A 16,178-nucleotide genomic window follows, 5' to 3' on the forward strand; every position below is an offset into this window, starting at 1 on the left:
TGGGCGTGGAGAACCCGCCTGCCCGCTCCCCTGACCCACTCGGCCCTCACCCTTTAACGGGCACATTTCTAACCACAACTAGCACACCCCACCCCACCCAAAACACTCTGCTTGCCAATAACCGGCCTGGCTCTGGCCTTGGAAACGAAGAGAAGAGAGCATTGGCCTACCTGCAGCATGCAAGTAAGTCCATAGACCAGTGGACGGTGCTGAGGGCAGGAGAGGAAATCTGAGCAGGCCAGCTGTACTGGGCTCACCATGGGGCCGGCGGCCGGCGGGCTGGGGGCTGCCAGAGGAGGGTTACTGGCTCCAATAATCATGTGAGGAGAGTGTGCGGCTACAAGGTTAGGACCGTCGCTTAGCAATAAAGATAGGCGTCTGGCACAAAAATAAGCAAGGCGACGGGATAGGTAAGCTGACTGAACAAACTCTTCTGAATACTGAAATTAAAAAAATGCGTTGTTTACTACACGGTCTGCTCCATGTATTCACTTTCTGTAACAATCTAACATTGAACATGCATAAGCTAGAAGGGATGACCTCCAATATTTAAGAGTCCAGAAGTTAAAAAATAAAAGAACAGCTCAAATGTAAATCCATACTTCCATCTCTCAAAAATTTCATCTGTCCTCCAGGACCAGTTACAGTAACAGAATCCTTCTACCAGTTCAAGTTAAGGATTATAAAGCATGAACATTTTTAAGGTATTTATAATTTCCAAACACTCACCATGCAATATATTTCCCTAAATGTCCTAAGTAAAAATGTCCATACATATTTTACCACCACAAACAATAAAATCATTTAACATGTATGAGTCACACTTATATTGATTTTGGCTCTAAAACACACATGTACCTGCAACATTAGGGGCAACAGCAGCTTAAGCAGATCATCATCAGTGGGTCTGATTTTTTCCAAAACGTCCAGTATCCACGTCAAATACTCGTGTCTCTCAAGCATTCCTTCCTTAAAGGATTTAAAACAGCACATCACATATTAAGTGGGAGCGCTGAAGAAGCAGTGTGCAATGACAGGCTTTATTTCATTTCTGGTCTAGTTCTCACTGTCCCCCGCGCACAGAGCCCTCACCACACACCGCAGCCTACGGACAGGGCAGCGACTGCCAGCAGCACCCTGCCCGAGCCACTGCTGGTGGGCAGCTCCCTCCCAGTAACCCTTCTGCTCTTTCTGTCCTTGGGTAGAAACAACCAGAGTTTGTTTCTTAGAACCATGTGGAAACCAACAGCCAGGCAACCACACTAAGAGCCAAGGCTTCACGTGCCACATGGGCCTCAGCCTGATCCACAACCATTCAAAACACCGTCAAAAGATGGGATAATATAGAAGTGAGAATAATTGAGCACATGGCTGCAATTGCAATCAAGCATACTAAGCAAATCAAAGCTTTTTCAGCAAGCAAACCTTTAAAATTATTTAGCATTTACAATTTATGCAAGTCTTATGACAAAAGCTACCACTAAGTTCTAAAATTGAACATCCCAAGAATGGTAACCTCAAAAAAAACCCCAAACAAAACATGTGCTTCTTAAAATATTACCTGAAACATATAAAATGACAATTTTTCATTATATTCCCACTGCTTCAGGGCTTGTTCCATCTCTTGAGGCATCACTGTGGAGCTGCTGCCCTGGCTGGAAGCCACATGATAAAACTCCGCAACCTTTGCCAGCTGCTCTCGAAGGTATTTGGTTATAATTTGAGTCCATTCTGCAAAAGAAGTTTACAATGAGAACACTTCAGGTGGTAGAAGACAAGAATGGCACTCACAGTGAGAACGGACCCAACTGACACAGCCTCTGCCATCAGACACTCCCTCAGCGCGCTGGCGCAGGGGCGCGGGGCGCTGAGGCGGGGGCTCCCTGGGCACGGGGACCAGGGCAGGGCTGGGCCAGCCCCGCCGGCCGCCTGCCAGCCCAGCACCCCCGTGCCTCGGGGAGTCACCCCTCGCTCCCATCAGACTTCAGCGTGCGGCCTCAAAACTGCCTTGAAATGGAGAAATACACTTCATTACTCCCTTCCATCCAGACCCTGACTCCCTTTTCCTCCCCCTCCATATACAGCCAGCATAAAACTCCACGGGACTTTGCAGAGCAATGGGATACAAAACTGTTCTTTCTGTAACCACTCAAACATCTCCTCCAGGTTTTCACTGACAAGAATGCAAAAGCTGAAGAGCACCTTCTCAGGTCACAGTGACCCGCACAGCGCAGAGCTCTGCCACTACGACTGATTATCTTCCCTTTGTCCTAGATAAGTCAGTAGGTGCTCTTCAGCAAATACACAAACCTATTAAAAATGATCAGCTTCTCTCTGCTCAGCAGTGATTCTCGATATAGTGTAACTTGGATAAATTAGTGAAAAAAGTAAACTTGCTTGGTCATATCCCTAAAGCTTTGGGGAAAGAGGAATTGCAAGGAGTGCATTCTCTTAACAGTAGCTGCAACAACCAAGGGTGTTTGTTAATGTCTCGGAGACAAACATCTGACAGAGCTGTATTTAATCAGCAAGCAGCGTATTTGAGAAAAGCACACTCTTTTATGAATACATAATGCAGTTGCTTTGACAACCTAAGCCTGTTTGCTGTCAGAGTTGCAGGAACTACCACTCAAACACAACTATTTTCGCTGTTTACTACCCACCTCAGACTTCAGCTAACGCGTTCACTCTTTTTTTCCCTTTGCAGCTCTGTCAACATACACAGACTATACGTTAGATGTTTTCCTATCCAAATCCACTGCAATTTCTGTATTAAGCTAGTGGGTTTTAGCGTTTTCACAGAGCAGTTTAACTACATTTACCTCAAACATTTGCTCACTTTTAGAAAAACAATTCCAAATCCACTACTTCAAACTGATTTCATGTGACAGTATGAAAGAATAGTTTTCCCAAAGCAATTACCAATATCTCAGTGCCACTGAGTTAGAAACAATGCAACTGCCTTTCTGCTACCTGAGGCACAGATATAAAACATTTGGGGAACTGTCAAAGGCTGCTCAGTAACACGCAGCAAACTACTTCCCAAAAAGCTCTCAGCAACCTTTGCAGAACAGGGAATTTGGACAGCGGACGTCATCTTCAGTAACCCACCTCAGAACACTGGCTGATAAGAGTCAGGGGCACCTCAGCCCACAGACCCTTACCGGTCCCGTTCACCCTCGCTGTGAAGCGGGTGCAGCCACGGTGCCAGCCTGAAGCAGAGCCAGAGCAGGGGTCCCTGCCAGCCCCCCAACCCACACCCCTGCCACACACCTTCCCAGCAAGCATAAACTCCTTTTACTTGAAAGAGTTACTACTTCCAGCCAGAGCAAACCAGGTCTAGATCAATTTATCGCAACAGAGGGGACAACCTTAGCTTTCCTCACCTCCTCCTTCCTCCCCCACTCCCAGACAAGCAGGAAGGAGGGTGTTTAACTACACCCGAACGAGTCCGCGTGCCAGGCAGAGGATCAGCCCTGGTCCTGGTGCACAGCATCACTGCTGCAACCCCTCTGGAGAGCCGCAGATGCTCCCCCAACCAGCAGCACTACTCGTGACAGATTAAGAAAGCAATCAGCCTGCTCTCACCGCCTGCTCCCCTGCTCGGGTCTATCCCCAGAAGTGCTTATGTCGTTCAAGAGAAGAGGGACGACCATGGGAGAGGCTGGAAGGAGAGGCTGTTTCAGCAGCCCTCGGTGCAAAGAACGGGAGGGGAATTTGAAGAAGGAAAGAGCGAGTCACCCAGCTCTGCTCGGTAACACCGAAGCAGCTCAAGGGAGCCTGAACACATGGAAGGAGGAGTGGGGAACTGTGCTAATCCCCCACCAAAGCAGCCCTGCCCTCAGCACGGCGGAGCAAGCCCAGCCCCGCAGCCTCCCAGAGCTCACGCCCCAGCGGAGGCACTGACCTGACCAGGCAGATGGGCAGGTGTCTCCCTCCCTTCTTGCCAGCCACATGCATTGCCTCCCCCTTTCTCTCTGCCTCTAGGAATCAGACTGGTTTGTAAAAATATTTTTAAAACTATCACCAAAAAACAAATGTAAGATATTTGCTAAAACACAGAAAATAAACTTTTGGGGCTGTAACTAGGAACTCAGAGTGAAAATAGGTGTTACGAGTCTACATATTTAAAAAAAAGCAACAGCAAAGTTTGAAAGAAACAACAGATTGAGTTGGCAGGAAGAAGCAGACATTTCTCACAGCAGTCCAGAGATACTGCTAATCGGCAGTGAAATTATCTGCTCTGAGCACAATTATCTCAAGGACAAAGAAGTAAAGCATTCATTCCAGACAGCTGCAAAACTGTAGGTAGCGTATGTAAATTGTGAGAGTAAAACTACAACTTTGATAATAGTTAAAGTACCTTTGAGCAGCTTAAAGGTGTTCACTGCGTGGCCCGCTGGCTCAGTGCCAGACAGCATCATTTGAGGTTAGTATTTAAATTAAATACATTGCCACCTGTGTTCTAAAAAGCAAGCTCTGAAATTCACATTTCATCCCAGGCTTTCTAGATCTGCAGTTCTGTTCCCTCCCCAGTAACAGTGACCTTAGTCCAGCCTTTGCCACCCTGCCCACCCCACAGAGCGCGGTGCCGGTGGCGAAGGGGCAGCGCACTCACCCCTCTGACTGCGCCTGGGGATTCAGGGAGGAATCAGCTGGGAGGAGCAGCAGCCAGCAGGGCAGTATTTATGCTGCATGGCACTTGGTACTCTGACACACATTTCTAAGTGAAACTGATTCAAAAGAATTTTTATTCCCCTTCCCACTACAAAGATTCCTCTCTGGATGCCTGGTAACACCAAGGCCATGAACAAGAGGAGCCGGCCCCTTCAGCTATCGTTATGCATTCAGACATTAGAGATGTCTGTTTACCAATATTTGGGTCAGTGGCCTGGCGTTTCTTGATTTTAGCTTCAGAAATAGCAGCATAGTAGGCACATGTCATTTTGATCAGCCATGCCGCTCGCAGCAGCGGCACAGAATACTTTGCTAAGTAAGCAAAAACATCTTCTTTTTTACTGAGAATAGGAACCTGAAACGAAAGAGAAAGGAAGTTAGAGCACAGAGAGCAGAGAGCAGCCGGCACCCCCTGTTAGCCCAGGGCTCCTGGGCTCAGGCCCATGGCGCCTGGGGAGCGGCAGACGCCCTCGCCAGCCCAGGAACCCGCTGCACAAGCACCACCTCTGTCTGGACACATGGAAACAGCGGCCTGACAAAAAAGAGACACTGCCCCACACTCCCCCCAGCTTTCACTGGGAGCACCTTCCCCCGCGCAGAGACCGAGGGCCACTAGAAACCTCGACACAGCCAAAGGCCCCCCCCCAACGTGCAGAGAGTCCTGCGAGCTGATCCTCAGGACCTCTGGAAAACAGCGATAGACCGAGGGTTTGGGAAAGGGTTCGCTTACACAGACACCACCGGTTCCCCGGTGCCCACAACAACCAGAGCGTGCCAGGGAACAGCCTGGCCAGCTAACGCTGCCTGCACTGGCCACGCACGCAACGGGGCTGGCCTGCGAGACTCCCAGGCGAAGAGTCACACGATCTGCTCACAGCAACCCTTACAGCTTTCTGCCTGAAGGTAGAATCACTTTAAAATGCATTTTTAAAGCATCATATATGAGAATAAGATATTTCACAGCCAGTGGAGGCACAAATGCCTTAACGTCCTTAGGTACTGTTATCAGCAGGTTTATAAATCTGGTTATTTAGAAGAAAATTTATGAAAGGAGTCTCTGTAGCACTTCTAGTCACAAAGTTAACCTCTCAGAAAGTTTGGGAGAAACTTAGGGTGTGAAGCTCTTGTTTTTCTGGTGGCTCTACTGGTCCTCACCAACTGCACAGCAACAAGCAAAACAGGTGGAACTTGTACCTTCTGTTATTTTGATCCATTTATGCTCAACCGTCTTGGAATAAGAGTTCCCTCTGTCAGTCTCATTTATACTTCAGAATATCTCCCAGATACCGTAAGGTTAGCTGCTTGTGCACAGAGCTTCAGGAAAGAAAGGCGTGAATAACAGCACCTTTGTTACTGACTTCCAGACGCCACCTTGGATGAATATTAATGACCACTTCAAATTTATCTGGTACTGCTGTTCTTAACAGCATGCTGCATCCAAAAAGATAGCTCAGAATTGCCTTCTCCAGTTATACAGAGACTGCTACAAAGCAGAAAGAACTCTTCTCCTTAATGAAAACTTCAACAAGAATGCAACTAATAAGACCATTTAACAAAGATTGTTAATACAAATACAAATTTAAATGTGAAGAGCATGCAAAGGGGTTGGAGTTAGAGGCAGGTTCTTTTACGAATGCACTGGCTTCCTAGCTGATTGCCTCCTTGCCAGACAGGAGAATTTCTGTTCCTTCACCTGAGAAAGAGACCCTTGAAGTGAAGCACAGAGGCAAAGAATCTGGCTGTCCGTAAGATGAACACGCCTGAGCTGAAATACAGACACTCAGAGGAACTTTCTACCAGCTAGATGGGATGTTCCCCTTCGCCCAGGCACCCTCCCTGCAGAGAGGGGACAGGGACACCCTGCACAGCAGCGGCTGCCCCCAGCACCGCACCTCATCCAGCACCACCTGCCATACCACCCTACTCCTACAGCCCAAGCCAGTACAATCCAATAGCCAAGTAAGAGAGAAGGAGTATTTTGATACCTTTTTTGCTAAAAGAGTCAGTGGTTTACTTCCTGCTAAATCTGTGAACCAGTTGTGAATTGCACTCTGAGACCGAGCAGTGACCAGCCAGTAGTTGTCTTTGGCATTTACTTGTGGTTTCTTCTTTCCTGTGTCCTGGAAAGTGTTAAGTTTTAGCTTTTCTGCGAGTATGCTGCTAAAGTAAGCGCCAATCTGGTGGGAGAAAAAAGACAAAACATATATGACAACCCAGTAAGTAGGCATCTACCATACAGTAATGCACAAAGGCTTTCCACCTGAACAGATGCAGCCACCGCTCCAGTCCGGGCTCTCAATCCAACATGACCACGTGGCCATTCCCTGCAGCGAGGGGATGGATTCACAATTAAGCGCCTGTGCGACACTTGTGCATTGTCACTGTACAAGCTGCGGGTCAGCAAAACCGAGCCAGAGGCGAGCAGGCCGAGACACCAGAGGTGCAGCTGCCACCTAGGCCGGGTCCCTGCGCGTGCCCAGAGCCACAGCCCTCCGGCAGACGGATGGGCCCCCATTCAGTGCACCCCGAGAGTGTCCCCAAAACTCCCCTTCTACGCTTTACCCTGGCATGAAGTGTGTAAATACATGATTTTCACTTCAATTTGGAACAAACCACACTGCCACGGGAACCCCATTGTCTTGCCATCATCAGTTAGAGCAGGCAAAACTTCAGAGACTGGGGTAAGCTAGGAAGAGTTCTGCCTTCTGTTCAGAACACCTCCGCTACCACACGATACCTCCAGAGTGGAAAGCTTTGCAAGATTTGCCTCCCCAGTACTTTCAATCCCAAAACAGCAGAAAAAAACTCAATAGGGATTTTACTTCTGATGTAAGCTTATTTACTTTTCAAAATTACTGTAATAGAAATTAATTTTCAGGCCTGTCAGTAAGCATAAAATGTTTGATCTTCTAGTAAATACATTCATAACTGGGTAATTTTAAAATATATGAAAAGCTTTTAGGAGATACTGAACTTATTTTGGTGATTCTACGCTTAAATCTTCCAAATAATTAAGCCCTTCCTTGTGAATTTCTGGTTTAGTTTTCAAACCATTATGTTCAATACCCAAAACACAAATAATTAAAATATAAGACAGAAAGTGCCTGCAGGTAACAATTCTAGAAAACATGATCAGAAGAATGGAACAGGAAAACCTTTAACATTTCAACAATAGCAACCCTGTCATTTCCTTGTAACTCTTCTGCTGCCAGAATAACAGAGCATCACTGTATAAGGAAATTTGTGTTTTCCAATAAGTTGTTTATAGTTATATATTTTAAAAGTCAAACAGCAGAAAATTATTTTTTCTGGAAAAAAAAAAAAAAGCATACATGAATCTGGACAGATTCCTCAAAGAAATACTGGAATTATTTTTTTTTCTAAACGGCTCATATTCAATTTGGAGGATAGTAACTGTGATTTTTATTGCTCTTCTGTATCTCACACTTCTTTGACTCTCAAAAAAAAAACCCCAAACCCCAAACCACAGGAGAGCTAAGCTAAATTTCACTAAACAGTGCAAGAATATATTTCCAAGAGACCTACCTGGACCTCAGCAACCAGTTTCTCCTGGCAGAAAACAGCCCGATGAAAAAGATGCAAGAGCAAAGCAAGCTAAAGATGTGGAAATACCAGGGGCTTCCATGGGAGGAGGCACTGCTGCCTTTGTGAGTGAAGCAAAGAAAGAACGGGAGCGCAAATAAATGTCTCTTCTACAGTGACGTGTGCTAGTTCTGGTTTGTTCTTGGCATCCATCTTTTCCTCTGAAGACTGGTACCAGTAGGTAGCTCAGCGTTCTTATATTAGTTCTGTAACTAACTTTAACATGAAGGCTTCCAACTAGAAAGCAAAGCAGTCAAGAACCAAGTACAACCCCTGGCAGCTCGGTTCCAATCTCAGTGAACACACTCGGATGGAAAAGCCCGGCCTTACCTTTGAGGCGTTAATGACGATGTTTCTAGCAGATCCATGCTCATCTCCAGAGAAGGCAGGTTGGTTACTGAAGCCTTGCTTCACGTTCACTGCAGTAAGTTCATCCTGCAAAGAATGTTTTAAGGGCAAAAAATGAAATGGCAATGTAAGAAGTCACATCATGCAGAGAAGCACATTTTTAGAGAGGAAATTCATGTATTTGTTAGTACGTCACGCTCTGCATTGCCCCGAACCCTCAGAGCCCTTCGCACGTTCACAGGATTTCAGTGGGGGGGAACACAATGCCACTCCTACCCTCCAGTCCCACCACAGGCTCCAAGGCCGTAACTTGATAAGGATGCCGCTTGCTTTGCTGACAGAGGGTTGCTGGCCCTGCGAAGGACAGCAGGAGACAAGGCCTTGGCAGCCTTCACAAAACCTGGAGCGTCCCCCAGCGCCCCCCCCAAATCCTCCTCCTGGAGCTGGCGCCAGTCACCAGCCATCCTGCACACCATCCTCCCCCCCACACACACTGGGCTCACTGGAACCATCCTTCCCCCAGAACACAAACCTTTCTGCACAGTTGTTTTGCTGACTTTAAAAACGTCACTCTCGGTTTGCAGCCCCACAACCACCGTTTGAGAATATCGACTGAAATAGGAAACAGACCACCTCTAACAGAAATAATTTCATCTGTCCCTGTTGCAACTAAACTCACTTCTCCTGGAGTTACTTGCGCAGTGGAAGCGCTACTGGTCTCATGCTACACTACCAACACACCTTCATTTTTGCTGCATATCAGTATTTAAGCAGGCTTAGCTGGGCCCTGTTTGCAGCCAGAACAGAACAGACAGAAGTGGGGTCGGCAGCATCAGGCACAAATGCACATCCCAGCCCTCACACCCAGGCTGGCACTTCCTAAGCGAGGCCCATCCTCCCCTCTCCCTGCACCTTGGCCAACATTAATACTCTTCCGTGGCAGCTGCAGTTCGTTCACTCATCCAGGATCACACGCCCGCCAGACAGAGGTTTACCTGCACCACGGGAACGGGAACTCAGCTGGTTTGTTTGCCTTAATGCCGCTCTGAGGAGGAGGCACAGATCTCCCCAGCGTGCCGGTCCCCTGCCACCACAGGCACCCAGCCCAAGCTCAAGTGGCAGCAGGTGAGGCACTGGAGCAACCCCCGAGATGACTGTGAAATCACCTGTGACAACAAAGAGCAGCTGCCGTGCCACCAAGCAAACCAAAGAGGAGAAAATAAAGTTAAGAATGTCATGATTTTACTAGAAGATTTTATTACCAGCTTGGAGCAACATGTCTCCCCCAAACCAGACCCAGCAGCTTCCATTCAGTTTTTTCTCTTACGCTTTGCAGTGCATTCTGCTTTTCGGTATTTTTGCAGAGTCTGGGAGTAACGCAGGAGACGGCAATGTATCAAGAAGGACTCTAAGCTCTCTAGGGTTTATGAAGTTAGCAAGCCTCATATGAATTTTAAATTAAATCAACAAGAAGTGCTGGAATGCTCCTCCACCCACACCATCCCCAAGACAGCCTTGAAAACACAAATAAAGGCAGGGATGAAAGTGATCAAAGAGATTATAAGCAAATAAATAAAAGGTAAATGGCAAACAGATGGAGATATATGTTACTGTTAGTGCCATTTCCACAGATGACCCCAGGTCTGTTATCTTTAAACTTCTCCTCCTTTGAAAAAAGCTGTCTAGATATCATTATGCTGAAAATAACCAAGAACCGTATGTTGTACTGCTATATCTACCACTACTGTAGGAACAAGCTGCGGATGGACTGACAACACAAACACATCAGTGTTTTGGTTTTGTCTGGCTCAGATTATTAGCTCGGATTTCTCCCTGCCTTCAGCAGTAGTTCAGAAATTTTAAACACAGAAGGGTTGCATAACCAAACACTAGCTAGAAATGAAAAGGCATGTCATCTGTGAAGACAATGCACAGAGATACCTTTACAAACAAATCAACAATAAAATGGATGTTCACAGGCGCTCCCATTACAGCTCGCTTGCACCAGCCCCATTAAGAGCTCCAGGGCCTTTTCCACGAGCAGAGCTGGCCGCTAGCAGAGGGGAAGGTTTCCTGGACAGACAGGCCGGACACCAGCACAGCCACAGTGTGGAGCAGGGAACCTGCCAGGGCTGAGCCCGCTTCCGCGCCGCTGGGTTTGTGAGCCCACTCCGGAGCACGGGCCCGGGAGCCCGGCACGCTGCTGTCGCTGCCGGCCACGCTCCGCAGCACGCTGGTCCTCGGCGCTCCTGCAGGACACCGAGTTTCCTTTCGAAACGTCAAGCAGGGCCCTAAGCAAGCCCGATCAAGGCTTAAAACCCTTTTGCAATTTTAAAGAGCCAAACGAACGCTGAGGCCCAAGCTGCATTCATTTGTGTCTGAGGCGCAGCTGTCCCGCACGGGGCAGCCCAGCCCCGCGGCTGTACGCGCCGCGCTCTGCGCACAGAGCATGTGCCCTCACAGACGAAGGCCCGGGACGCCCAGGCCACGTTCGCCGGCGCGGGGCAGCCTGCGGGGAGCGGACCCCACGCTAAGGCTGCGTGTGGGACCTCAGGCCAGCGCAGCCGCCTGTCTGGCAAAGCCTGTCCAGAGGCCACCTGTAGCACTGGCCCAGCCAGGGCGCTCAAACAGACCGAGAAAAACCCACCGCTGCCAGGGCCACTGAGCTGTTACTCTTGCGTGCTCTGGACTGTATAATTCCATATTAATTTGTTTTTAATTAACAGGAATGAGCTCTTTCAACTTAAGCATTCTCCTGCTCCCTTATTGCTGCAGTAACACTTGCTCACTGCAGCACCAAGCGAGCAAGAGAAAAGCCGCGAGCTAATGATGTATGAAGGTCCTGAAACACCAGGAACTGGCCAGTTTATTCTGACATCTGAGCTGAGCAAACACACAACATATAGAGCTATACTGGCACGGGCAAAAACAAGGCATTTCTGAAAGGCATTCTTCTCCCTGACCTCAAAAATTTCCTGCAGACGAGAATTTTAAGAGAAATCCACATTAAACTTGCAAAATCAACAAAACAGATGTTTTTAACCAGTCATTACTTTTCAATCCCCTCACCTGCTCCACCTTTTGCTTCGTGTCTTTTCATTACACCAGGGCACGCACCTTCCGCAGCCCAGAGCACCCCAGCGTCAGCCTGGAGACGCAGACCCTCCGCGGGGAGGTCCAGGAGCTCACCTGCAGGGTACCTGCTGCAGCACAAACCTTCCACTCCCACTCAGCTCACACTATCGGATGTTGGGCTTGGTTTGAACAACGAGATCAAAAAATAACTCCCTAAGAGGCGGTGTAAAATACAGTGCCAGTTACAAATTACTAAACAAGCTCTATTTCATGAAGTAGAGAGAAATAACCACATTTAGAGGAGCATTATCCACTCCGAATCAACGGCCAGAAGTCACGAGCAAGGATTAGCCATACCCGACAGCCAACCACGGGCAGAAGCAAGGAAGGAAGGCGACATACTGTTATAAACAGATACCGGGAGGGCCCAGAGAGACTCTGAGCTGGCGTAAGGGGATAATGCTGGAGAGGCCTGACAGAAATTTCACAGAGTCACAGAATCATCAAGGAAAAGCCCTTGCAGGTCCTCCAGTCCAACCATGAACCTCACCCTGACGGTTCCCAACCCCACCAGATCCCTCAGCACTGGATCAGCCCGACTCTTCAGCCCCTCCAGGGATGGAGACTGCTTTACTTTTTTTTTCCAACTACTTTACCTACTCCACCAGTGAGAGGGTGGTCTGGGCTATTAGTGATTGTAAACAGAGAACAGGGCCCTGGAGCGGTCAAACCCTGTGCAGCATGTGCAGAGAAGGTGATGAAACTTCTTCTGTCTGAAGGCTGTTTCTCAGCATAAAATGATGTTGATTGTGCTTTTTTGTGCTTTGAAATGAATTCAACACAAGTTAAAAGCATTACTCACAAGTAAAACCATCAGGATCTGACCCTGATGATATGGTACATTCAGTGGCTACATCTTTGTCTTGTAATAAACACGATTTGCATTATATTTATCCAACGCAGGGAGACGGTAACAATTCAGATCACAGGAAGCGTTAGGAAAAAAGTGTATTCTAACACTTGCCTTCAGCTGCTCCTGCCAGGGCATGATTCCCAGCGCTACCTCTTGCTCCATAACCAGCAGCAGGGATTGCTGATCACACAGAGAAGCAATGTGCAAAGCACTGTCCAAGGTTCAAAGAAAACACATTACAGAAAGTCAAGGAGAGCTAATTCCTCCTCATCCTTCTCTTTTAGAGCAGTATCAGGTGTTAAAAGCAGCCCCAGCAGGTAACTGCATTCAAGCAGAAGCTATGTGCTGTGCAATTTGAAGCCTTCCCTTTCGCCACCCTGCCCAACTCGCCGGGGCGAAGCCTCACCCCAAGTTTTTCAGGGGGGGACCCTGCAGAGGTGAACGGGCACTGGGGAGCCCAGGGGCCCTGGAGCTGCCAGCTCCTGGCAGAGAGGGAGCTGAGAGAGGCACAGGGCGACAGTCAGCAACACCAGTGTCACCACAGCCTGTCCCCACCTCTACCAGGACCTGTAACTCCGCACCTGCCTCCTTTTGCAGTGACAGATTTCACCAGCCCGAAGGCTGGGACGGCACAGGACCGTGTCTGGAAACGCCCTGTGCAACACAAACACATATACACGTGGAAGGAACTTCCCCAAGCCACATTTCAATCAATGACATTATGGCAAATAACAACAAGCCCGTTGCAGTTATTTTGTACTTCCTAATGCACCCATGAAATGTATTTTAAATATTAACCATCTGGGCACTTGCCACTTCCATTCTTATTGCTGCGTATTTATAAACGTGTCTGCAAGAATCAATCCACCACCTGACTAAAAATATTCAACAGTCCAGAGCTAAAAATTCATCTCCATACATTGTCATAGCAGAGTTCAGATGCAGTTCTGCCAGCCTGGTCACGATCACACATAAAAAATACACGTTAGGAAAATATTTCTAGCTACTGTAATCGTCAAGTTTGTAAGTAGGATGAGTAGTGGCCTAAGGGTGAAAAGACAGAGATATGCGAGGGGTCAGAAAATTGAGGTACATCTCAAAGGGTTAGTAATGGACTTGAATACGCATCTTTTATCGCGTGTTGTCAAAGCCACAACACTGACCAACACAATCAAACGGGTCAACCAGCACTGACCAATAGTCACTCTCTGATGAGCGCTCTCCAGCCCATGGGAACCAGATAATGCTCATAAATGACTAACAAATTGCCCTTAATTAGCATCCTTTCTGGAAGCCTCACCGAGAGGACAACAGACTAGGCGGAGAGCAAAGCGTGAAGAGTGTCGCATGGCTCCCTGCTGTACTTGCTCTGTTTAACTGAAGCTCATCCTCACCCCTCAACTTCTCCGAGCCCGAATTCACCGGGATGGAAGACGTTCAGGAACACCAGGAGAACACCAGGACACCACAGAGCAACAACACGAGAGGCAGGTGTACCCGCACACAGCTTCGTCCACGAGTCGCAGCCCAGCACAGGAGGCGAACCTCAGGAGAGACCCGCTGGCTTTGTGGGAGACACCCTGGTCACAAAACCCAACCAGAGGCTTCTTCCACCCACCGCCGGGAGGCTGGCAGAGAGGGATGGAGACCAGGAAGCAGGGCCCGGGTGAGGCAACAACCGACCCCGTGGCTTGGCCAGACCTGTCAGCCATGTCGCGGCACCCACTCGCCCCCAGCACCGACCGAGGGCGGCTCTCAGGGGTCTGGCTGCGGAACCCAGGCAGGACAGCCATGGCCTGACGCTGGAGTTGAAGCCATCGCCTCCACCCTGCAGTTTTGAGGTACATCTCCTGAATTCCAAACACCCTCAACAGCCCTCTCGTGCCTCCAATCACAGGTCACTGCCCTCAGGTCAGAAACAGGCCTGGACTCCTCAGCCGGCCCATGAGGCCCCGCTCACCTGCGGGCAGCCCCTGGCCCTCACGGGCTGGGGGGCCTCTGGCAGCCTGGGGGTGCTCCTCATGGGCCGGGGGTCCCCTCACGGCCTGGGGTCCCCTCACGAGCCCCTCACAGGCTAGGGGTGCCCCTCACGGCAGGCAGCTGGTCCCTCACAGGTTGCAGGTGCCCCTCACGGCCTGCGGGTGATCCTCGTGGCAGGCAGCTGTGCCCCGCAGGGGTCGGGGGTGCCCTCAGGGCCCCTCTCGGGCGGGGGGGCCCCTCACGGGCCGCTGATGTCCCGGGGTGCCCCTCCCGGCAGTCGGCCCGGCCCCTCCGCCCTGGCCGCCGCCCCGCAGCAGGAGCCCGGCCGCCGAGGCCGCGCTGAGCGGGACCGCCGCCCCCGCCTCGCCGCAGAAAAATGCAAGTCAGCGGGCGGCTCCGCGGCCGCCCGGCACCGCTCAAAAGTTTCGGGGGAGGCGCCGGGCCGGGAGGCGAGGGCGGCGGCCGGCGGCGGGCGGGGGGCGGCCGGGCGGTCTCACCTCCTTCTGGCGCGGGTCCTGCGGGTAGACGTCGGGCGGCCCCAGGCGCGGCCGCTTGAGCGGCCGGTGCTCATAGCTGAGGAGCCCGAAGGCGGCCATGATCGCTCATGTTCGCCGGCGCGGCGGGCGGGCGGGCGGGCGCTGGAGCGGGCTCCCGGCGCCAGGGAGCAGCACTCGCCCCCCGCCTCACCCCCGCCGCGCCGGGGGCGGGCTGCGCCGCGGCGGCGGACGGGCGCAGGGGCGGCGCGGCCCGGCCCACCCCGCTCCTGCCCGCGGCCGCCCACAGCCCCCCGCACCGCAGCGGGGCCGGGCGCCCCCCGGAGCCGGCACGGGGCGGGGGGGAGCGGTGGCCGAGCTCCCCCCGGGGCGCCTTCCAGCCTCAGGGACCCCCCGCGCCCGCCCTAGGGCCCGCCCGGAACATGGAAGCGGGCTCACTGTAGCGGATGGGGCATTCCCTCGGGGTGAGGAGCGGCCGGCGCGGGGCACGGGGTCCGGCCGCGCTCCGGCGGGGAGGGGGCCGCGGCCCGACCATCGCCCCCGGCGGGGCCTCCCCGCCGCCTCGCCCCTGCCCCGAGGAGTTTCGGGTCCCGGCTGCGCGCTGAGGAGGGGGCTGCAGCAAAGCCCCCCCGCACCCCCCCCGCCCCTTTTCCGCGCCCCCCTGGCTCCGCTCCAGCCGCTGGCGGCCCCGGGGCAGCGGAGGGCGCCCGGTGCCTCCTGCTGCAGCCCGGCGCCTGCGGGAGAGCCCGCTCTGTCCCCCGAGAGAGGGACCGTGTCCCCTGGGGCCCAGCCCGGGGCGGCCCTTGGGCGAGCCGCTCCGTCCCATCCACCGCGCTCCGGCCGCGGAGGCTCCGCCGGTGCCGAAGGACGCTGCGGGCCAGCCTGTGCCGCGCAGCGGGATCCGCGGACCCCAGGGCTCGGCCAGAGCCTCGCCACAAGCAGCGGAGCCCTGACGCTGCGGGGCCGCCGCCTGCCCCGGCGCGCCGCGGGTGCCCTGTGCCCGCTGCCCCCGGAGCGGGGCTGCAGGCGGTGTCCCGCCGTGCCCAGCACCTTCCCCGCTCCGCCATCTCCTCCCGTACGGGAGCGGA

The 16,178-nt window shown here is 51.7% G+C and overlaps 1 protein-coding gene across 4 annotated transcripts in view; it reads right to left on the minus strand.

Annotated features, from left to right (window-relative positions):
* The window catches only part of MED12L (mediator complex subunit 12L), a 134,459-nt gene extending 119,239 nt beyond the window's left edge, over window positions 1-15,220 (minus strand). For all 4 annotated transcript variants that reach the window (XM_074912727.1, XM_074912725.1, XM_074912726.1 and 1 more), the window contains exons 1-7: window positions 15,094-15,220; window positions 8,611-8,715; window positions 6,663-6,854; window positions 4,873-5,032; window positions 1,562-1,731; window positions 859-969; window positions 171-440 (exon numbers count right to left, since the gene is read on the minus strand). In XM_074912727.1, the coding sequence (XP_074768828.1) occupies window positions 171-440; window positions 859-969; window positions 1,562-1,731; window positions 4,873-5,032; window positions 6,663-6,854; window positions 8,611-8,715; window positions 15,094-15,192 (1,107 nt within the window). In that variant the 5' untranslated portion in view covers window positions 15,193-15,220. The remainder of the gene's footprint in view (window positions 1-170; window positions 441-858; window positions 970-1,561; window positions 1,732-4,872; window positions 5,033-6,662; window positions 6,855-8,610; window positions 8,716-15,093) is intronic.
* Window positions 15,221-16,178: the final 958 nt, after the last annotated feature.

The sequence above is a fragment of the Athene noctua genome, chromosome 8 (assembly GCF_965140245.1).
Source record: "Athene noctua chromosome 8, bAthNoc1.hap1.1, whole genome shotgun sequence".
Taxonomy (NCBI): domain Eukaryota; kingdom Metazoa; phylum Chordata; class Aves; order Strigiformes; family Strigidae; genus Athene; species Athene noctua.